Source organism: Myotis lucifugus, unplaced genomic scaffold, assembly GCF_000147115.1.
Source record: "Myotis lucifugus unplaced genomic scaffold, Myoluc2.0 scaffold_119, whole genome shotgun sequence".
NCBI lineage: Eukaryota > Metazoa > Chordata > Mammalia > Chiroptera > Vespertilionidae > Myotis > Myotis lucifugus.
Window position 1 is genome coordinate 1,896,421 of NW_005871167.1, and position 20,292 is coordinate 1,916,712.

A 20,292-nucleotide genomic window follows, 5' to 3' on the forward strand; every position below is an offset into this window, starting at 1 on the left:
CCTGGCAACCCCTTCGTCATGATGAAGCTGGGAGTACCATGGCTGGGAGACCAGCTGCGGACTCAGCACGGGCTTCTGCTCAAAGTCACGGAAGTCAGACTATATTAGCTCTTCCCTAGCCCCCAACAGAACCAACTCCATTGCCATCCAGGTGCTTAATAAGCATGCACTTGGTGTCCTATCGACTTACGGGGATAGACCTGCAGCCCCAGGGGACTTGGAGTCTTCATTCTTCTGTGCCCCTTACTGATGTTCCCAAACCAGGATGCCTGAAACTCGGAACCCAGGATGGTTCCTGGTGCATAGTAGGCACTCAAATATTGATTGGACTGATGTATGACACCAAGAAGCAAAACAGGATGAGGTTTGGGAACACTCCTGGCCCCTCTCCTAGACCTGCCCTCCCCTTCTGAGAAATGCCCAGAAGCTTCTTGGGGAGGCGCTTGAGCCTGGACATCCAGGCACTCGGCAGGCAGCTCTAGCCCTAGCCTCCTGTCAGCATAATGCATCCATATCTACAATATGGCAAATTTCATATCCTCCCACCCTCTTTCCTGCATTATTGATGGGCTGTGCACTTTTTAAAAATCAATTAGATCAGGGCGTGGAGCTGGAGTTAAAAAAAAAAAAGCCTTTAAAAGTCTGCTCTTGTTTTTTTGCTGTTTTGAATAGGAACAGATAAAGCTTTCCCTCTGGTTTGAATAAGTCAAGCCCAGGGCTGGGTTGGCTGTGATTGGCCAGGACTAGGAAAATGTGGTTAAGATGCAAATCCAAGCAAATATAACCCAGTGTCTGTGCAGCCATTACTAAGTTCAGGCAGCAGACCTGGAGACTCCTGCTTTGGGGTGGTTCTTCAAAAGCGCTGCTGCTTACTTGCCAGCAAACTGGGAAGACTGTGGGAGAGAAGCAAGGCAAGGTAAGGTCTATTTGGTTTCCGGGTGCATGCCAGTAGAGCTATCCTACTGAACAAGGAAGAAACAAATGGGAGAGGAGATGGAGATTTCCCTTGCTCTGTCTTTGGTGAGGCTTTTAAAGGGTTGAACCAGGAGTTTGAAACACGTTTTGCAAAGTTCTGCTGAAAAACCAAGGTCCTTTTTAGAGACCTCTGAACAGATAGGGCACATTTTTAAAACCTGGGGATGAAGAAGACCCCTCAGAAAGATGGTCTGGGGCAAGGGAGAGGTTAAAACCAGCAACCTCTGGGGTCTATTCATACTGGCATCTCTCTAAGAATTAAGGGCCACTAGCTTTTAACTCGTGATTTCAAAACTGCACCCCACCCCAGGCATTTCTGCAGTGATCTTAAAGGGTGCTGAATTCATAAGAACCTGGGAGGAGGGAGGGACTAAGTTTGGGGGAAATTTGATGTCACAGATGGAGTCGCATTTTCTGGGTGTTCCAGTGTGGCAAGAAGTCCCTTTGAGCATGTCCTCTCCTGCATTTGGGGGACCCAGGACCCGTAAGATCCTTCCTGCTGACAAATGGGACTGCTTTTGGCCTCGAAGACGGCCCTAATTAATGCCAGTTGGGTTGGCTTTTACCAGGTTGACACTTCTCTACTTTCAAGGAGTGAATTCATTGGCCCTTGTCCCCTTTGCCTAGTTACTAACAGCATTTGCCTTGAATGACTGAAATGGAGGGTCTGAAGAAAACCTGAACAAATATTTCCTGGCAGTTCTGAGCAGCACAGGGTGGGGCGATGCAAGTTATCAAATTAAATCCTCAAACAGTGGCTGCTCCGCCTCGCTGCTCAGCTTTAGTCCTGCCATAGCAGTAGACAAAGGGCGTTTGTTTTTGTGTTTTCACTAAAATACATACTAAACAGCGCATATTCTCCAAACCCGGGTTCATCCACCACAGCTCAAGGAAAGAATGGCCAGACATGCTCCTCTTAACAAGCACAATGTGCCTCTAGATAGCAAAGCACCACACAGCATTTGTGGATGGGTTTTCATCCGACATAGACCCATCAAGGGGTCCTTTTCCTTTGCCTCTTGGGCATATTCATCATGTGTATTGTCATCGGATTGTAAGCTCCTTGAGAGCAAGAACCAGGCATGCCTTCTCATTACATAAAGGCCCTATGGGACCATGGACGTGTGTAGGTGCTTGATAACCCTGGATACGCCTTGAATAGAGATGGTGCACGATCCACACAGACTTCTCTTTACCACTGCCTTCCTCCCCCCACCCAAGGCCAGACACTGCACCACTGGCTCCTTAGGGTCGGGAAGAGGGAGGGCAGCAGCTCACTGGCAGGCCAGGCCACGCCCACCTTCCCCTGTTGGCACCTGTACTCTGTCCCAGGCCCAGCCTTGCTTGCCATTTTACTTTTTTTTCTGTGAGGTACAGGGAATATATCAGTCAAGTAGGATGGGTTGTCTGAGTTTTGGGATAGTTTACTTGAAAGTAAAAGCTCAAAGAAAAGGTCAGAGAGTTGACTGTGGAGGAACGGGGAAGAACTAGAGGGGACGAGAATGAGAGAAGGCAGCCCAATTTAGAAATACTTAGTTTGACATCAGCTTTCCTCCTGGTGTACCACTGAATTTAGATAAGTTTAGGAAGGGCTGCAGTGCATCAAAAACACTAAAAGCACAGATTTTAGGATCAGATAAGGAATTCATACTAGTGTGTGATCCTGGGCAAATTATTTTATCTCTGAGCCTGTTTTCCTACAATGTAAGACAAAGAAAATACACTCAGCTTATGAGAAATAAATGAGATAAAGTGAATCAACACAGGGCTTAGCATATTTATCACTCCTTCAGTCAATAACCTGGTGTTACCGGAGTTCTTCACAAGGGAAGTGGCAAGTGGGAAGCAGAACTGGGTGGGAGTCCTGGCCAGCCAGGCTAACGATGTGACCTCGGACAAGTCATTTCCCCCATCACTGTGAAATAGCAGGACATGGCAGGGTGGCTGACAAGATTCGGAAGTGACTTAGGAAGAAAGCTGGATGAATGCCTGCTGGGACAGGCCTCATCTCCCCGCTTGCTCTATGATGTTTCAGTCCCAGGAAGACAAGAGCCATGTCTCTGAGCAGCGCCTTCAGGGCTGTGGGCAACGACCCTGGGATCATCACCTGGAGAATAGAGGTGAGCGGAACTGGGGCGCACCTTCCCCCTAGTCACCCAGGCCTGATACTGGACAGCCCTTCTGTCTCCGGTCAGGAGCAGAGAGAGACAGCATCTAAGTGCACATTTTCCTTTGACCCCTCCTGGGTGTTCAAAGCAGGTGGGTGGCAGGTGGCGGAAATGTTCTTAGCCTTGGAGAGAAGGGCTCCAAGCAAAACTAAGCTTGTCCTTTATTCAGCCATCTGCTCGGGTGAGTCTGCACTTCCAGTAAATGCCCTGGAGAGATGGGTGGGGCCAGGGCCCACCCAGGAGACTGATACTCCTGGCTGCTTTTGTCAGAACCAGAGTGCTCTGGCTCCCACAAAGTAGGGGAGGTTTGGGGCACTGCACAGAAGAGGGCACGGCTCATCCCCCCTCCCCCCTGGACTTGAGCCCTATGCTGACCTTGAGCTCCAGCACTCTGTAGCTAGGAACCGCCCTGGCCTGGGAAGCCCCATCAGCCAGATGAAAGGACCCCCACCCACCCTCATGTCCCTGCTCGGAGCCGAGTGAGTGATGCCTAAAACCCAGAGGTGTGCCTCACTCCACTACCCTCCACGTAGAAGGAGAGTCACAGCCTCTAGCAAGCGGCTGAGTGTGTGAGAGGCCCAGGACATTTCCAATAGGTACTAAAAAGTACAAAAATTAGGGGTATTTAATATTTTTACATTTAACACACACATTTTACATAGAATACACACAAGTATGACTGCAGGTTTACCTCACTTGGAGTTAGTGATGAAAATCTACATCTGAGGCCATAGAAATAGTCCTCCTGGGGCAAGACAGACACGCAGGTGATAAAGCAGGGCCCCAACCCGGACGCTGGGCTTGGAGCCCACACGTGACTGGCACTCGCCCCAAAGCCCCACAGAACCTTAGTGTTCTGTTCTTGCAGACCTTGGCCAGCACTGGTGGTCAGAGTTGGAGAGCAATGTCGGAGGCAGTGGTGCAGCTGCTCAGAGGGAAGGTCTTAGTGTGTAGCTTATACCCAGCTCTTTCCCCTGCAGCGGGCCGAGGGTCCTCACAGTGCAGCAAGACAGCACAGGGCGGGCAGCAGGGAGGAGGATGGGGTGAGGACAGGCACCCAGATTCAGACTGGGGTGTCCAGGCTGAGCTCAGAAGCCAGGTGGCCATGCTACTCCTGCCACACCCTGTAAGATCAGCGGGGACATCTCCCCTGCCTCTCCCCTGCTGTCTGTGACTGAGGAAAGGGCTGCTTCGGGGAGGGGGAGGTGGGAGGGAATGCAGCCTGTGCACATCCCTTATCCTTCCAGAAAATGGAGCTGGCGCTGGTGCCCCTGAGTGCCCATGGCAGCTTCTATGAGGGGGACTGCTACGTCATCCTCTCGGTGAGCACCCCCCTCCCAGCCCCCCATTCCCACACGCTTCTCCCTAGAGCCAGGCTCCTCAGAGGAGAGACCTGACGATGCTATTCAGGTCCCTGGTGTCGATCTTGATTCTTCCTCATGTTATACAGGACAGGCCTACAATTTGACCTTAAAGGCCGTTCTTAGGTGGGAGTTTTCAATTTTGCATCAGAAGGTGGGGGTGGGGCCCTCAGTCTGAACTTAGATAAGGAACTCACAGACAGCACATCCTGGGGAGGGGGCAGCCCCCAGATTACAGCGGTGTGGAAGAAGGCCAGATAAATGCAGGCCTCGAAGTGCTCATTCTAGTTGAGGAAACAACATCCCACATGAATAGTGCTGACAGCCACAAGATGGACAGATCAGCACTGTGCCAGCTCCATAAGTTCAGGGGAATGGAGGAGCCACAAGGTAAGCCTGCATTCCAAGTTGGAAAAGGTCCCTGATGCACTCCATTTATGTGAGAACAATAAGCTGTCAACTTTTCCCAAACATGGAGAGGAATTGGGGCTGCCTGAGCTTGAGCCACACTGTAGGTCCACATAGGGGCCACTGCAGGGAGGGAGAGGTCTGGAGCCACTGTATGCTGCGTTCTCCCCATGCCAGTGGGGCAGCAGCAAAGGGGAGGCGAGCTGGTCCCTGACCTGTCTCTCTGGCTGCATCCCAGACCCGGAGAGTGGGCAGTCTCCTCTCCCAGGACATCCACTTCTGGATCGGGAAGGACTCCTCCCAGGATGAGCAGAGCTGCGCAGCCATCTACGCCACACAGCTGGATGACTACCTGGGGGGCAGCCCCGTGCAGCACCGAGAGGTCCAGCACCATGAGTCCGACACCTTCCGCGGCTACTTCAAGCAGGGTATCATGTGAGTAGTTACGGATGAGCCAGGGAAAAATGGCAGTTTACCAAAAAGGAAACCCAAAGGACCAATAAGTACATGAAGAAAGTAATCAGAGAAATGTAAATCCAAACAAGCTTATAATTTCCACTACTCGAGTAGCACAAATCTGAGAGCTGGGCGGTGCAAGTGCTGGCGAGATTGTGGGGAAATAGGAGCCCTTGTGCCTTGCTGGTGGGAGGGAGGGCTGTCACAGCATTTCAAAGAGTAATCTGCCCGAGGCAAATCCCATTTCTGGGTGTATAATTCAAAGGAATTCTCACATACCCAGTTCCATAAAGGCACATGAACCAGGATGTCCACAGCAGTTATCATTAGTGATGGCAGAAGCTGCAGAAAATGTAGAAGCCCATCACTGGGAGACTGGACAAGAAAAATACTCCATGACACTAAGGAGTACTATGCAGGAGCCAGAAGCAATGGATTAGATAGATACCTAACATGTACAGAGCTTAAAATCAGGGTGCTTTAGTGAACACAGTAAGAAACAGCCTTGAGCTATGTAACAGAATGCCAATTTGTTTTTTCCAATTTGTTTTTTAAAAAAACCCACATGCACACAAAACAACAGGCCGCATTTCACCAGAATAAAAATAAATCCATGTTAAACTGTTAGAATGGTTGCCCATGGTGGGGTGAAGACTGGGAGTAGGGTATGCAGATAAGAGAGAATAGTAAATACCTAAAACGAGAGGGTTCTGGTACTGCTCCATGAACTAATGAGTTTGATTAACTCAAAACTTTGCACTCAAGATTAAAACAAAAAGAAATTCCAATGAGCTCAAGAATTCTGAGGCTGGTCCAAGGCCAGCTTCGTGCAGATTGGCAGTTCCCACTGAGGACCTGCTGGGCACAGGGCAACACACTGTCACCAGGAACCTGGTCTGGAGGCTGGGTTGGGTGAGTGCCGGGGCAGAACTGATTCCAGGAGGGAGTTGGTCCTCAGGCCATGGTGTCATAGATGCTTCTGCTGCTGCCCAGCTTGTGCCCCTCTCCCTGCCACACACCGACATTCACACAGTTCCCAGCACAAAACAAGCTCTTTCATGCTATGGGGTCTTCATTACCAATGTTCCCTCTGTTTTGAACACTAGTTCCTTGTTGTTGGTTCCTATTCCTTTAATGCTCAGCTGGACTGTTACACCTTCTGAGAAGACTGCCTCACCACTCTGTCAAAGTCTGTCACTGTGTCTACTTCTGTGGCAGCAATTACTCCCATATAGGTTTACTTTGCTTATTTACTGTTGTCACCCACATGGGCAGAAACCGCATCTGTGTGATTCACCACTGTCTCCCCGGTACCTAACACATAGCAGGTGCTCAATCAATAACTTAATGGATGTTCCCTTAGCTACAAGAGGGGGGGTGTGGCCTCTGGGATGAAGCATGTGGAGACCAACACCTATGACGTGGAGCGGCTGTTACATGTGAAGGGGAAGAGAAACATCAGGGCCACGGAGGTAAGTCCTCCCACTCTTTCTGGGCCCAGGGCCTCTCCACCTGGTGCCAAAGGATTCCTCTTGAATAATGTCTACCTCCAGGTGGAAATGAGCTGGGACAGTTTTAACCGAGGTGATGTCTTCTTGCTGGACCTTGGGAAGGTTATCATCCAATGGAATGGTCCAGAGAGCAACAGCGGGGAGCGTCTGAAGGTACAGCTCTTTCCCGTCTTCCTGCTCTCCTCTCCCTCAGGCCTGCTCATAGAGCGTGGCTCTCTCAGGTGCCTTTTCCTTCTTCCTTCCTTGCTGGCTCTTCCCTGAGATTCAAGGCGGACCCCTGCCTTGGAGTAGAGTCTGTTTTAGAAAGAGACCATGTGTGTGAGTCTGTGACTCACCCCTGGGCTCCTCAGCATCAGAGTAACTCCTGTCTGAGACCTAGGCTGCTCCTCCCAAAGCCATTGGGCAGAGATGGGGGGAGGGGCAGAGAAGCTAAGTGCTTCCATGGGTTTCCTTGACAGGCTATGCTTCTGGCAAAGGATATTCGGGACAGGGAGCGAGGGGGCCGTGCTGAAATAGGAGTGATCGAGGGAGACAAGGAGGCAGCAAGCCCAGAGCTGATGAAGGTGCTTCAGGACACCCTCGGCCGACGTTCTATTATCAAGCCTGCAGTCCCAGATGAGATCATAGATCAGCAGCAGAAATCAAATATCATGTTATATCAGTGAGTAGCTAAACCTGGCTGCTGGTTGGAAGCTGGGGCAGGGGGAGGGTGTCCCCTGGAAGACAAGGGGATACTTCTGCTTGGCTCCTCATTTTGGGTGCAGGAGTCTGGCTTTCTTTTAGTCTTTTTCCCATGCATCTTCTAGAAAGAGCTTGCTGTTCCGATTCAAGGAGGCAGCTACCATCTGTCCTTGTCAGCAACTCTTCCTGGTCTCTTGGGGAAACTGTTCCTTTACTTTGATCTATGCCTGCGCAGGGATGTGACGGGATGTTTGGAGAGAGATGCACAAGTCTCCACTGGAGAACTGAGTCCCTCACAGTCCTGTCTGCATTCACACCATGCCTGTCATAGGAAGTCAAACTCTCCCCAGAAACTCCGCATTAAAACAAAGCCAGGAGGATACCCAACCACTACAATGCTTTGCAGAAGAGAAGGCACAGGCTAACCTCTCCCTTTCTCCAGTGTCTCAGACTCAGCTGGGCAGCTGGTGGTCAGAGAGGTAGCGACGAGGCCGCTGGTCCAGGACCTACTGAACCATGATGTAAGCAGAGCTGGAGTGGGGTGGCCAGACCTGGCCTCAGGGCAGGCCCTGGGAAAGTGTAACCACCTTTGTCCCTGACTGCTTCAGGACTGCTACATCCTGGACCACAGCGGAACCAAGATCTACGTGTGGAAAGGAAGAGGAGCCACAAAGGCTGAGAAGCAGATGGCCATGTCTAAGGCCCTGGTAGGAGCTACAGATGCACAACATTGTCCAAAAAATTCTGTCAGTACCACTTCAGCTGTGCTCAGAGAGCCACACCAGGCCCTGAGCAAAGCACAGTGCAGTTACATACATGGACTTCAAAGTTGGGCAAACTGGGATTCAAATCTAGGTTCAATGCCATCCCCTGGGTTGTTGTGAGGATTAAATAACATCTGTTAAGGCATTCAGAACAGTACCTGGTACACACTGGGTCAATAAAAGGTGGTTGTTACTATTGAAGGGGACAGATAGCACGTATCAAGGGTAATGGCCCTGTCCTCAAGGAGCGTATGATATTGTGCAGACCCCGCAGATGATGCACTCACAGAGCAATAAATGGGCAAATGAATGTGAGACAAAGTCAGTATTCTACATGAGTGTACAAAGAACAGAAAATAAGAATCATCATCATGACAGGCCAATAAACAGATGATAAATGTTCCACTCAGTCCTCTCCTTGAGTTAGGTACATTTGTCCTAGACAGAAATGAGTTAGAATTTGACTCTGACTCCCAGAAGGGAATAAGGGAGCAATCCTACCAACTGGCTTCAAAGGGGTGAATGACCGGTCAGCAAAGGACTCGGTGCATTCCCTGACTGACCTGCTTTTCGGGGGGTGGCGGGGTGTCTACAGAACTTCATCAAGATGAAGGGCTACCCCAGCAGCACCAATGTGGAGACCGTCAACGATGGTGCCGAGTCAGCCATGTTCAAGCAGCTGTTCCAGAAGTGGTCCGTGAAGGAGCAGACCGTGGGCCTGGGGAAGACGTTCGGCATTGGTAAAATCGGTAAGATCGCCTCAGACCGTCTTCCTACTGAGACTGTAGGAAGACAGGCATGGATGATCTTCACTCACTCGGCTTCTCCCAACCCCTTCTCTGCAGCTAAAGTTTTCCAGGATAAATTTGATGTGACTCTGCTGCACTCCAAACCAGAGGTAGCTGCCCAGGAAAGAATGGTGGATGACGGCAATGGAAAAGTCGAGGTAAGCCTAACGATTCCCACCTCAGTGCAGGCAGGCAGCTCTGGCCCTCCTGGCTATTCTGCCGTAGAGGAGGGGGCAGGTGATTTTGTGTCTGCTTTGCTTTCCTTTTCATCTCCGGTGCCTAGGAGTATTCTCTCCAAGGTGTCTGAGTCTGCAGTTTTCCCACAATTCTTCAGGGAAGTGAAAGGCAGATACCCTAGTGAGCTATCAGTAACTCACCTGGCAGAACTATTCAAATCACCTCTGAGCTGACAGGAGGTGCCTGACCAGGGACAATCCAGTTCTCCTCCAGATTCAAATCATGCAAATGTGATAAGGCCTCGCCACTGGGAAAGCAGCCCCAGAGGGGGCAGGGGACTTTGAGTGGCAGATGTTAGTGCCTTACCTGAGGATTCTCTGCTAAGCACCGCCCGTTCCCTTCAGGCAGCTGTCTCTTCAAATAGGACCCCATCTCTGGGGAACTGTCTCCTTCTGTGCCCAGGTCTGGAGAATTGAAAACCTGGAGCTGGTCCCCGTGGAGCATCAGTGGCACGGCTTCTTCTATGGGGGAGACTGCTATCTGGTTCTCTACACATTCGAGGTTTACGCGAAGCCGCATTACATCTTGTACATCTGGCAGGTAGGCCTGGGCAGGCTCTCAGCTTTCAGAGATGGTGCTTCCTCTGGCCACTAGGCTGGGGCAAGGGCAGCGGCAGCCATTTCTCCCGTCACCGCTGCAGGGCCGCCACGCCTCACAGGACGAGCTGGCAGCCTCGGCATTCCAGGCGGTGGAGGTGGATCGGAAGTTTGATGGGGCCCCTGTGCAGGTCCGGGTTACCATGGGGAAGGAGCCACGCCACTTCATGGCCATCTTCAAAGGAAAGCTGGTTATCTTTGAGGTGAGAGCCCTCAGATAAAGTTACACCATGAGCCAGAATGCTCCGAACTAACAAGTAGGGGCTACGGTAGAGAAGAGGGGTGGGGAGCAGGTCTTGGGGTAGCCATGGACAAGAAGGGGTTAATCTCTCTAAGACACTGAAGTGAATCCCAACTGCCTAGGTCTTCAAGTCCAAACCACTGCCTAATTCATGCTCACAGTCTTTCATAAACTGACCCAGATTACCCGTGTAGGTGCGCTACCCTCACTCCCTAACCTACACGCTCCACTTGTCAGGTGGGTCTCCTCACTGGGCCGCACATGTGCCATATCACACTCCCTATCAACCTTTCCCACCGAATGTCCTTCAGATTCAAGTCCTACTTCTTCCATGAAGCCCTGGCTGAAGCACTACCAAAAATGTATAATGGCACATGCTTGATATACACAAGTCTGTGGTCAAGTCCTAGTCTTGCCATTTATTAGCCAGGTTTCTAAGCCTCAGTTTCCCCATCTGTGCTATGGGGTGATACCTTCACAGAGTTATTTGGAGGATCAATGAAATGATGTAGGTAAGGCACCAGCCACAAAGCCTCCATATAACAGAGGTCCCAGGATGAAAGCTAACATTATTGGTACCATCACTCCAGGTCACCCCCACCTCTCCCAGTTAGCCTACAAGCTCCTCAGAGGCAAATATGGTGTCAAATACATCCATGTTCTCCTCAACAGCTAGCCCAGTGCTCTCTCCCATGGTGCACCTCAAATCCAGACTCTGCTTTTCTCCTTCTCTCTAGGGTGGGACTTCCAGGAAGGGAAATGCCGAGCCCGACCCTCCAGTAAGGCTCTTCCAAATTCAAGGAAATGACAAATCCAACACCAAAGCAGTGGAGGTGCCAGCCTTCGCCTCCTCCCTGAACTCCAATGACGTCTTTCTGCTGCGGACCCAGGCAGAGCACTACCTGTGGTACGGCAAGGTAAGATGGCTGGGCTCAGTGGTCATACCAGCCCTGTGCCCACCCTCCTGTCAGCAAAGCTGGAAGAGTTCACAGAAAGAGGAACCTTTTTCCTAAAGGGTCTTCAAAGGGACTGCCAACATTCCCCACAATTAGGCCTCCAATTAGAAAGTCAATGACCGTCCTCGTCCTGCCCATACCCGGAGACACTCCATAAACTTCAAAATAACACGATCTTTGCACACGAGTTTGGTGGATTACAATAAGACAGGCATTACCACTGAACAATAACATGAAAAATGTGATTTTTGTCCATTCAGACTGCATCTGCATTAAAAAGAACTAAGTTGTTTTACAAAAGAGAATTGAACAGGAAAAGATGCTCAACATCATTAGTCATTAGGGAAATGCAAGCGAAAACCCAATGAGATACACACTTATTAGAATGACTGAAAAAATTGAGAATATCAAGTGCAGATGAGGATGTTTCTTATAAAACATACACTTATCATACAATCCAACAATCCCACTTCTGGGCATTTAACCATGTGAAATAAAACAGTCTTCACACAAAGACCCACATACAAATGTCTATAGCACACAGCACCTTTCTTCACAATCACCGGAAACTGAAAGCATCCCCACTGGAGAACGGATAAACAGTACCACATCCATACAATGGAGTACTGCTCAGCAACACAGACAGTGAGTGTCCAACACCCACAACTACAAGGATGAGACTAAGTGAAGGCAGCCAGACTCAAGGGCTACATGGTGTGTGATTCCGTTTCTGACCTCAGGAGAAGGCAAAACTAGTGTGATGGAGAGCAGAGCAGTGGTTGCCAGAGGTTAAGGATGGGAAGAGGTGGATACAAAGGGATAGTCTGGGCGAATCTTTTGCTGGGGCAACTGTTCTGATTCTTTGTTGTGGTGGTAACTCGATTCAATGCATTTGTCAAGACTCATAAAACCACATGCCAAAAAGAGTGAATTTTTGTGTATGTAATTTTTAAAATAAGTTTAAATTTTTCTCTTAAAAAAATATTAAAAGTAGGTGGTAAAATTCCAACTGAAACCAAAACAAAGGTGACTCTTGTCAACATCCATGTGGTTTCAGAGTCCAGTTTTGTTCTTTGCCACCATAGTGTTTTCCTCCCCCCACCAGAGCCCCTTCCCAGCACTAGAACAAACCTATTCCCCTGTCCCAAAGTACTATGGCTTGGTTGCTGATCCTAGCTACACTAAGCTATTAGTCTCAGAAGCTTTTTTTCTACATCAATGTGCTCATGTGCAACTAACATCTGTGTTCTCCTCACCCCACTCTCAGGGGTCTAGTGGGGATGAGCGGGCAATGGCTAAGGAGCTGGCCGGGATTCTCTGTAATGGCACTGAGGACACTGTGGCCGAGGGCCAGGAGACCCCGGAGTTCTGGGACCTGTTGGGAGGGAAAACTCCCTATGCCAGTCACAAAAGGTATGGGACCACAGCATCCCCTCCTCTTGGCTCCCCCTGCCTCCCAGGCTTGTGAACTGCACATGATTTCTAAGCTCAGTTCCTCCAAATGGACTGTATTGCAGACTACAGCAGGAAATCCTGGATGTCCAGCCCCGTCTCTTTGAATGTTCCAATAAGACTGGCCGGTTCATTGTCACTGAGATCACAGAATTCACCCAGGATGACCTGAACCCAAGTGATGTGATGCTCCTGGATACCTGGGACCAGGTAAGACACAGCCAGAGTGCTTGGAACAGAAGAGAGATCCTCACAGTGTGGGCTATGTTTATGTAGTAACTCCCCTGCCAGAATAAACCCAGGGTAACCCTGGACCATCCCCAAGCCAATCAAACAATTGTCAGTGGTGACCAATAACAGAGCCTGCTTTTTACCAGAGTTGAAAAGAACAGAATGTTGTTTAAAACTCACCATCCTGGGAACTCTCCCACCTGGCTCTGGGAAAAATCAGGCCATCCTATCTGTCATCAGGCACTTCTTTCTCTCAGGATCAATAGCAGCAGGTTCCACACCCAGATATGGGCCTTTGAGGAACAAAGGGGTATCTCCAAGGCAACCTCCCCTGACATCCCATTTTCCTCAGTTTGGCCCAGCAAACATGCTCAGCACCTCCTCTGTTCTAGTCACGGAGTGAGGTGTGATGTCACCGAGGTGAAGAGTGCCATCCTGCTCTGCGACTTCACAGGCTGATGGGGGTGGGGACGGAGGAGCATCATTTTACTATGATGGAGGTGCATAAAAGGTGCCACGGGAGCACAGATTAGGGGCACTCACACAGTTTAGCAGCTCAGAGCTGACGTCCTGGAGGAGACGGCTCCCGACTGAATCTCCAAGGATAAATAGGCATTAATCAGGTAAAGAGGGCACTCCGGGCACAGGAAATAGCACAGGTACAAGCAAGGCACGAAGTATTCTAGCACACATGGAACTACGGAAGAAAAATATTATCGGAACATAAGATAGAGCTAAAGAGCACCCTGGAGATGCAGCTGAGGAAGTAGGTATGGACCTTACCTACTATGTGAAAAAGTTTGAGATTTATCCTGGAAAGCTACTGAAATTTAAGCAGGTGAGTAGCAAGGTCGGACTGCACTTTAATAAAAGCATCCCAGCAAGTATAGGAGAGGGGGTATGGGGGTGAGAACAAAAGAAGACTATGCTGGGAGGCCACTCAGTAGTCTATTGTTAGAGTCCAGTTAAGTGCTGCTGCGTGGGCCCACATAGGAGCAATGGAGTAGAGATGCAGAGATGGTGACAGATTTGATAAATCCAGAGAAGGGAAACTGGCTGACCTGAGTAACTCACTGGATATGGGGCATTTAGGATGAATCCCAGGTTACGGCCTTAAAAATGACTGGGTGGATGCCATTCACCAAGAATGGAGACACAGACCAAAGTTTAGAAAAGAGCTACATTTTGGGGTGTTATATTTGAGGTGCTTGAAGACAGCCAAGAGGAGGTGTTTTGCAAGAAGTTGGATTCAGGAAGTTGAAGTTCAGAGAAAGAGCTCAGGTCTGGAGATGTACATATGGGAGATACACACGGCAATTAAAATCACAAGTCAACTGATTCTGAGAAAAGCTCTCTGCTGAGGCTGTGAATTGCTGAGGGGGAAAGAGAGGGCAGTGTTTATGATCTAGTACACGGTACTTGTTATGAGCACATTAACTAATATTCAATCTCTACCATAACAGGTGTTCTTGTGGATTGGGGCTGAGGCCAATGCCGTAGAGAAGGAGAGCGCTCTGGCTACAGCGCAGGAGTACCTGCACACTCACCCTAGTGGCCGAGACACTGACACACCGATCCTGATCGTCAAGCAGGGGTTCGAGCTTCCCATCTTCACAGGCTGGTTCTTGGCCTGGGACTCTCACATTTGGAGTGTAAGAACAGAGAACGGGAGGCGTTCTTAATGTCAGGGAGCTCAGCATTAATAGCTCAGTGGGACAGTGGGGTACTCAAGGGCTGAGTAAATCCAAGTCCACACTTCCCTTACTCCCTGTCCCCTGCTTTTTACTTCTCTTTCCCACCCTCCACAGCACGAAGTCCAGTTAGAGAATTCACAGCTTAGTTCAGGAATAAGCAGCATGTAGAAGTAATAATGTTTAGAAAGTATACCCACACACCTGTTTTTTAGCTTTACAACCATCCTGACAGCCACTGTAAACATGGTTTCCCATGTTACAGATGGGAAGCTTCGAGGAGAAATTATTTGTCTGAAGACACAATTAACCAGGTTTTCTGACTCCTAGTCAACTGCTGTCTTAAGTCTTATACGGAGGATTGAGGGACCACCAGCAAAGAATGCATATGTTTCATACCTTTCAATCCTGCATGGGCCCAGAAGGGATTTCCATTTTTGCTCATCCCTGAAATGTCCTGGGATTCTCTGGCATTTTTGCTTTTCTCAAGGGTTCAGATTAGGCCTGAGATGGCCATCCCTATATGCAGTACTTCATCCTATGTTTTCTATCTCTTCCTTTCAGGCAGGGAAATCCTATGAACAGTTAAAAGAAGAGCTGGGAGACACTGCTGCCATCACGAGAATCACTGCTGTGAGTTTCTTGGAGGAGCAAGTCACACAGGCAACCAGAGCCAAAGAGAAACACAAGTGCTACAGATGTCACAGGGTGACCCCTGTCATGTCCTCAGTATCACTCAAGTCGTCTGTTCTGATATGAAGACTGTTTTAATGAATAGAAAAGCAGGTCTCAGAGCCAAGTTCCTTAGTTTACCACCTTCCAGAATTTAGAACAGACTTACTGTTTTTAAAAAGCAACAAAAACTAATTTTAGTATTCAACTCTCTCTGTCATTCAGGACAGATTAAATTTATTGACAGCATTTCTCAGAAGTAGTAAGTTTCTAACCCAAATGATATGTTTATCAGTTCCTGACAGTAGAATCCATAGAAATTCAGACCATTACCCCTATTTTAATGGCTAAAAGAAGTGGAGCCTCTGCCAGGAATTCAACAGCAATTTAACATCAGGATGAGTTGGACAACACCAGCTGTCCAAACCAACTGGCAACTATGTCCTTTGTGCTCTACAAACTCAAGATTCCAAAGCTAATGGTGATGTCGCATCTTTAAAATGTATTTAAGGAAAGTATGACTTCAACTGAAGTCACTTAAAGCCTGGAAATGCAGAGCCTAAGTTAAGTGCCAAGAGAAGGGATGCGATCACAATATTTAATGAGATTTAAGCACAGCACTGATGCCAAACTGGCTACACAGGATTTACCTTATATTTATTCAATCAGCTTTCCCAAGGACCCCAAAGTTTGAATATTTTGGATTCCCTGACGATTCTGACATGCAGCCAGGTTTGGGGACAACTGTTCTAAAAGCTAATTACAAAGAGTGAAGTGGTATAAACCAAAATTTTAATATTATACACACAGACCTTCGATTGCACAAACCTGAACAGTTTTTTACCGTGTCTCCGTTTTCATCTATTTTACCTAGGACATGAGGAATACAACCCTCTCCCTGAATTCTGAGATAAAATATTACCCTATAGAAGTTCTACTGAAAAATCAGAATCAAGAGTTGCCTGAGGATGTGGACCCTGCCAAAAAGGAGGTGAGTCGCTGAAGGAGCTGTGTCTGATGCAAGTGCAGCTCTCCAGGAGTAAAGTGCCTGTCTCCCTACACGGCCGAGGACACTTCTGGAACACTAAGCACTCAGACATTCGAGCTACCAGTATCTCAAAAACACAGGGCTCTTTCTTTCTTTCTTTTATTTTATTATTATTAACCAAAGAATATACTTTATTCAGATACCCTCAGTTTTTCTCCATTGTCCATTTTGTTTCAGGATCTTATCCAGGACATCCTGTTACACTGAGCAGTATTGTTTCCTTAGGCCAGTGGTCGGCAAACTCATTAGTCAACAGAGCCAAATATCCACAGTACAACTGAAATTTCTTTTGAGAGCCAAATTTTTTAAACTTAAACTATATAGGTAGGTACATTGTTATTAACTTAATTAGGGTACTCCTAAGACTTAGGAAGAGCCACACTCAAGGAGCCAAAGAGCCGCATGTGGCTCGAGAGCCGCAGTTTGCTGACCACGGCCTTAGGCTATTCTTTTTTTAAAAATATATTTTATTGATTTTTTACAGAGAGGAGGGGAGAAGGATAGAGAGTTAGAAACATCAATGAGAGAGAAACATCGATCAGCTGCCTCCTGCACACTCCCTACTGGGGATGTGCCCGCAACCAAGGTACATGCCCTTGACCAGAATCGAACCTGGGACCCTTCAGTCTGCAGGCTGACGCTCTATCCACTGAGCCAAACTGGTAGGGCTCCTTAGGCTATTCTTGGTTGTCATAGTTCCTCCAACTTTGTCTTTGATGACTCTTAGTATCCTGTGCCTTCTGTAACAAATTACATCATACGATGTCCTTAGGTTTTTAGACACATCCACAAAGAAATGGCTGCAGCTTAAGTTCCAGTTTAGGCAAATAGCTGGCTGGTGTGGCTCAGCTGGTTAGAGCATCATCCTGTACACCAAAAGGTGGGGGGTTAAATTCCCAGTCAGGGCACATAACTAGGTTGTGGGTTTGATCCCGTGGGGATGTGCACTGGGGGCAACCGATCAATGTTTCTCTCTCTCTCTCTCCCCCACTCCCTCGTTCTCTCGCGTCCTCTCCCTCTTGCTCTCCCTGAGGGGCACACATTACAAGCCATCCCGTCCCCTTCTTGGTCACCGCAGCCACCACCACCAAACAACTGACACTAATAAGTAACTATTCATCCCCACTGACTCCATTGCTCGCTGCCAGCCGCCTGCCACCCTACCGGGCTCTTTCTTTTATTTTTATTTTTTTGGGGGGGGGGCGTTAATCCTCACCAGAGGATATGTTTCCATTGATTTTTAGAGAGTGAAAGGGAGGGGGAGAGACACACAGAGAGAAACATCGATGTGAGCGAGTTACATCAATTGGCACGTAGACCGATCAGAGCTGAAGGATGCCCTTGACCTGAATCGAACTTGGGACACTTCAGTCCGAGGGCCAAACTGGTTAGGGCTCCAGGACTCTTCCTTGATATGTTTTTCTCACCTCCCACATCAATCCATCAGCTAGCCTCTGTCCACTGCTCTCCACCTCTCTGCTGCCAGTCTGGTCCAGCCATCATGGCCTACTACAATAGTCCCCCAACTGGTCCCTACACCATTCCTACAATCTGTTCCCCACCTAACAACCAATGAGCTATTGAAACAGATGACACTGTTCTACTTAAAGCACTTGAATGGCTTCCTACTGCACATACAAAAGAAACCGAAGTCCTTTCCATGGCATCCAAGGCCCTAACCCAATCTGCCCCCGCCCCCTCTGATTTAATCCCACACACCAGCACCCTCTTCACTTAGCCCCCTTCAGCCAGTAGCTGCTTTTCTTCTAACACGTTCATTCCAGCCTTTGCGCCTCTACACTTGCTATTGCTCCTGCCAGAAAAAAAGTAAGTCAACGCCTCAATATTTAGGTCTCAGCTCCAATATCACGTCCCCAAGAAGGCCATCCCTGACTACCCTACCTAACAGTGCTTCCCTCACCCCTCCAGTCCCTTTATACTGTGTATTGTCTGTCTCCCCCTCTAGTAGTATCCTTAAGAGCAAGGGCCTTATCTGTCTTTTTCACCATCACATTCACGTCCCTTCTCAGCTTTTCACCACCTAAAACAGTACTCGACAAATAGCAGACACTTCTTTAGTTCTGGTTAAATGGATTAACATCCTCATGTGGAATGAATTACTCTCCCCCTTGAAGGATTTGATTTGGGAAGAGTCTCTAGATTTTCCACGACATCTTATCTAACCAACTCCTGAGTACAAGATGACAGCTTTCTTAAAAGCACAGGTCATATATTAATAATGTTACTTGGATGGGAAATACTCATTAAACACCAATAAATAAATGTTAGGAAAATTTTATGCTCTCAACAAGATCCACCTGATCTTGTATTTGAAAGTGTCTGGGCCCTGGCGTGGTGGTTCAGTTGATTAGAGTATCATCCCCATACACCAAGATTTTGGGTTCAATCCCCAGTCAGGGCACATACAAGAATCAATCAATGCATAAATAAGTGGAATAACGAATTGATGTTTCTCTCTCCTCTCTCACTCTCTCTCTCTCTCTCTCCCCCCTCCCCCCTTCCTTTCTCTCTAAAATCAACTTTTAAAAAAAGTCTGGATAAAAATGACAGATATGGGCATAAAGCAAAGAAAACTATTACTCCATTTAGTTCTCCATGTAGCCAAAACCTAATGTCTAGAAATCATACATAATATATAACCCATTTCTTGTCCCTCTGGCAAGAAACTGGTGCCAGGTGACTCTGTGAGAGAAGTGAACCTAATCAGTTCTTCCACAGGCCAAGATGGGACTCTACAACTGGAAGAACTCTCCAATGAATAATTTAAGTCTATTACCGAACTTCTAAAATCCAGTCTCCTTCCCCTTCAAGGTCCTATCCCTCTTAGCCCCACTCTCCCAAACTGTTGGCACTGATAGGTGCCATGCTTCCTTTTAACTGGAAACTTTCTTTTCTTTCTTAGAATTACCTCTCTGAACAGGACTTTGTTTCTGTGTTTGGCATCACAAGAGGGCAATTTGCTGCTCTGCCTGGCTGGAAACAGCTCCAAATGAAGAAAGAAAAGGGGCTTTTCTAAATCAAGCAAGCAGAGACATACTGCAAGAGCACAGAAGAGAGCAGATAGTGCCAATACCAGGAAAGAATTTATCTACCAATTGTTGCCTAACATTCAGCTACTTCATTTAGATAAAACAGGGTCTGCAAATCACAGCATGTTCTCCATTTTTCTCATCCCTGCATTCCTTAGTTGTTATATACTCACTTTTTAATTTCTGTGGCCTTCTGGCTAAAGCCTCAGCGGAAAGCACTAAAACTACATGAGTCTGGAGAAGCCAAAAGTAATACAACAACAAAAAAACAGCAACTAAGTTTAAAGTGTTTAGGCAGAAACCTAAGTTTGTCTCCAATTTTAAGATCAGTATTTCCAAAACCGATTTAACCCACAAATCATTGAAGTTAATTACATGTATATCCCAAAGCCAAAATCCAAATGCCCAGATCTGTATGTGCCAGAGCTTTTAACTTTTCAAATAAAGATACCTATATGAGCAAATGCGAGTTCTGTTCCGTATTATGGTTTTGCCCATTCTAGTGATTATGTGATGTATTGCTGGGAGAAATGTCTCAGGATGAGGGAAGTACAGAGGGACTGCTGGGTGAACTCTCTAGATCACTGGACCACTGTGATTCCTGTTTTTGGCACAAGAATGCCAAAATCTGCCGTACAGCTGTCCAGGAAAACCCCATTATCCAACAGAAAACTAGGGTCATGTGTTATTAATTTCAGTAATGAGGCCAGAACCAGTGTGAATACCACCAGAGAGCCTTCAAAGCACACTACAGAGATCAACAAATGAACCACATTTTCCAGACAACTCTAGGTTTGAGTCAACAATTCCAAAAGAACCCATGTGGCAGGAGTAATGTCACTGGGAAGTTCCAGGATGGAAGCATGGTGCAAAGCATCGAAGAGACTTCCATGTCACAGAAGAAGTAAGATGGGATGAGTGGGAAGTTTTAGGGACACCATAATAAACCTACGAAGGGAGCACGTGGATGCCTATTTTCCCAGAGACTGTCAATAAGGCCCACTTG

The 20,292-nt window shown here is 47.9% G+C and overlaps 1 protein-coding gene across 2 annotated transcripts; it reads left to right on the plus strand.

Annotated features, from left to right (window-relative positions):
• The first annotated feature begins 2,752 nt into the window (after positions 1 to 2,752).
• AVIL (advillin) lies at positions 2,753 to 19,750 on the plus strand. 2 transcript variants are annotated; one of them, XM_006093536.3, is made up of 19 exons: positions 2,753 to 3,095; positions 4,391 to 4,465; positions 5,151 to 5,347; positions 6,732 to 6,840; positions 6,922 to 7,032; positions 7,338 to 7,540; positions 8,003 to 8,081; positions 8,169 to 8,267; positions 8,920 to 9,073; positions 9,170 to 9,270; positions 9,752 to 9,889; positions 9,990 to 10,148; positions 10,924 to 11,103; positions 12,410 to 12,555; positions 12,660 to 12,804; positions 14,289 to 14,477; positions 15,081 to 15,149; positions 16,063 to 16,179; positions 19,160 to 19,750. In XM_006093536.3, exons 1-19 carry the CDS (start codon positions 3,030 to 3,032, stop codon positions 19,271 to 19,273), a joined length of 2,451 nt encoding a protein of 816 aa, XP_006093598.1. In that variant the 5' UTR covers positions 2,753 to 3,029; the 3' UTR covers positions 19,274 to 19,750. The 2 variants fall into 2 exon arrangements, with proteins under 2 accessions (XP_006093598.1, XP_023613788.1); XM_023758020.1 differs by lacking the exon at positions 2,753 to 3,095 and having other exon boundaries at positions 3,897 to 4,465.
• Positions 19,751 to 20,292: the final 542 nt, after the last annotated feature.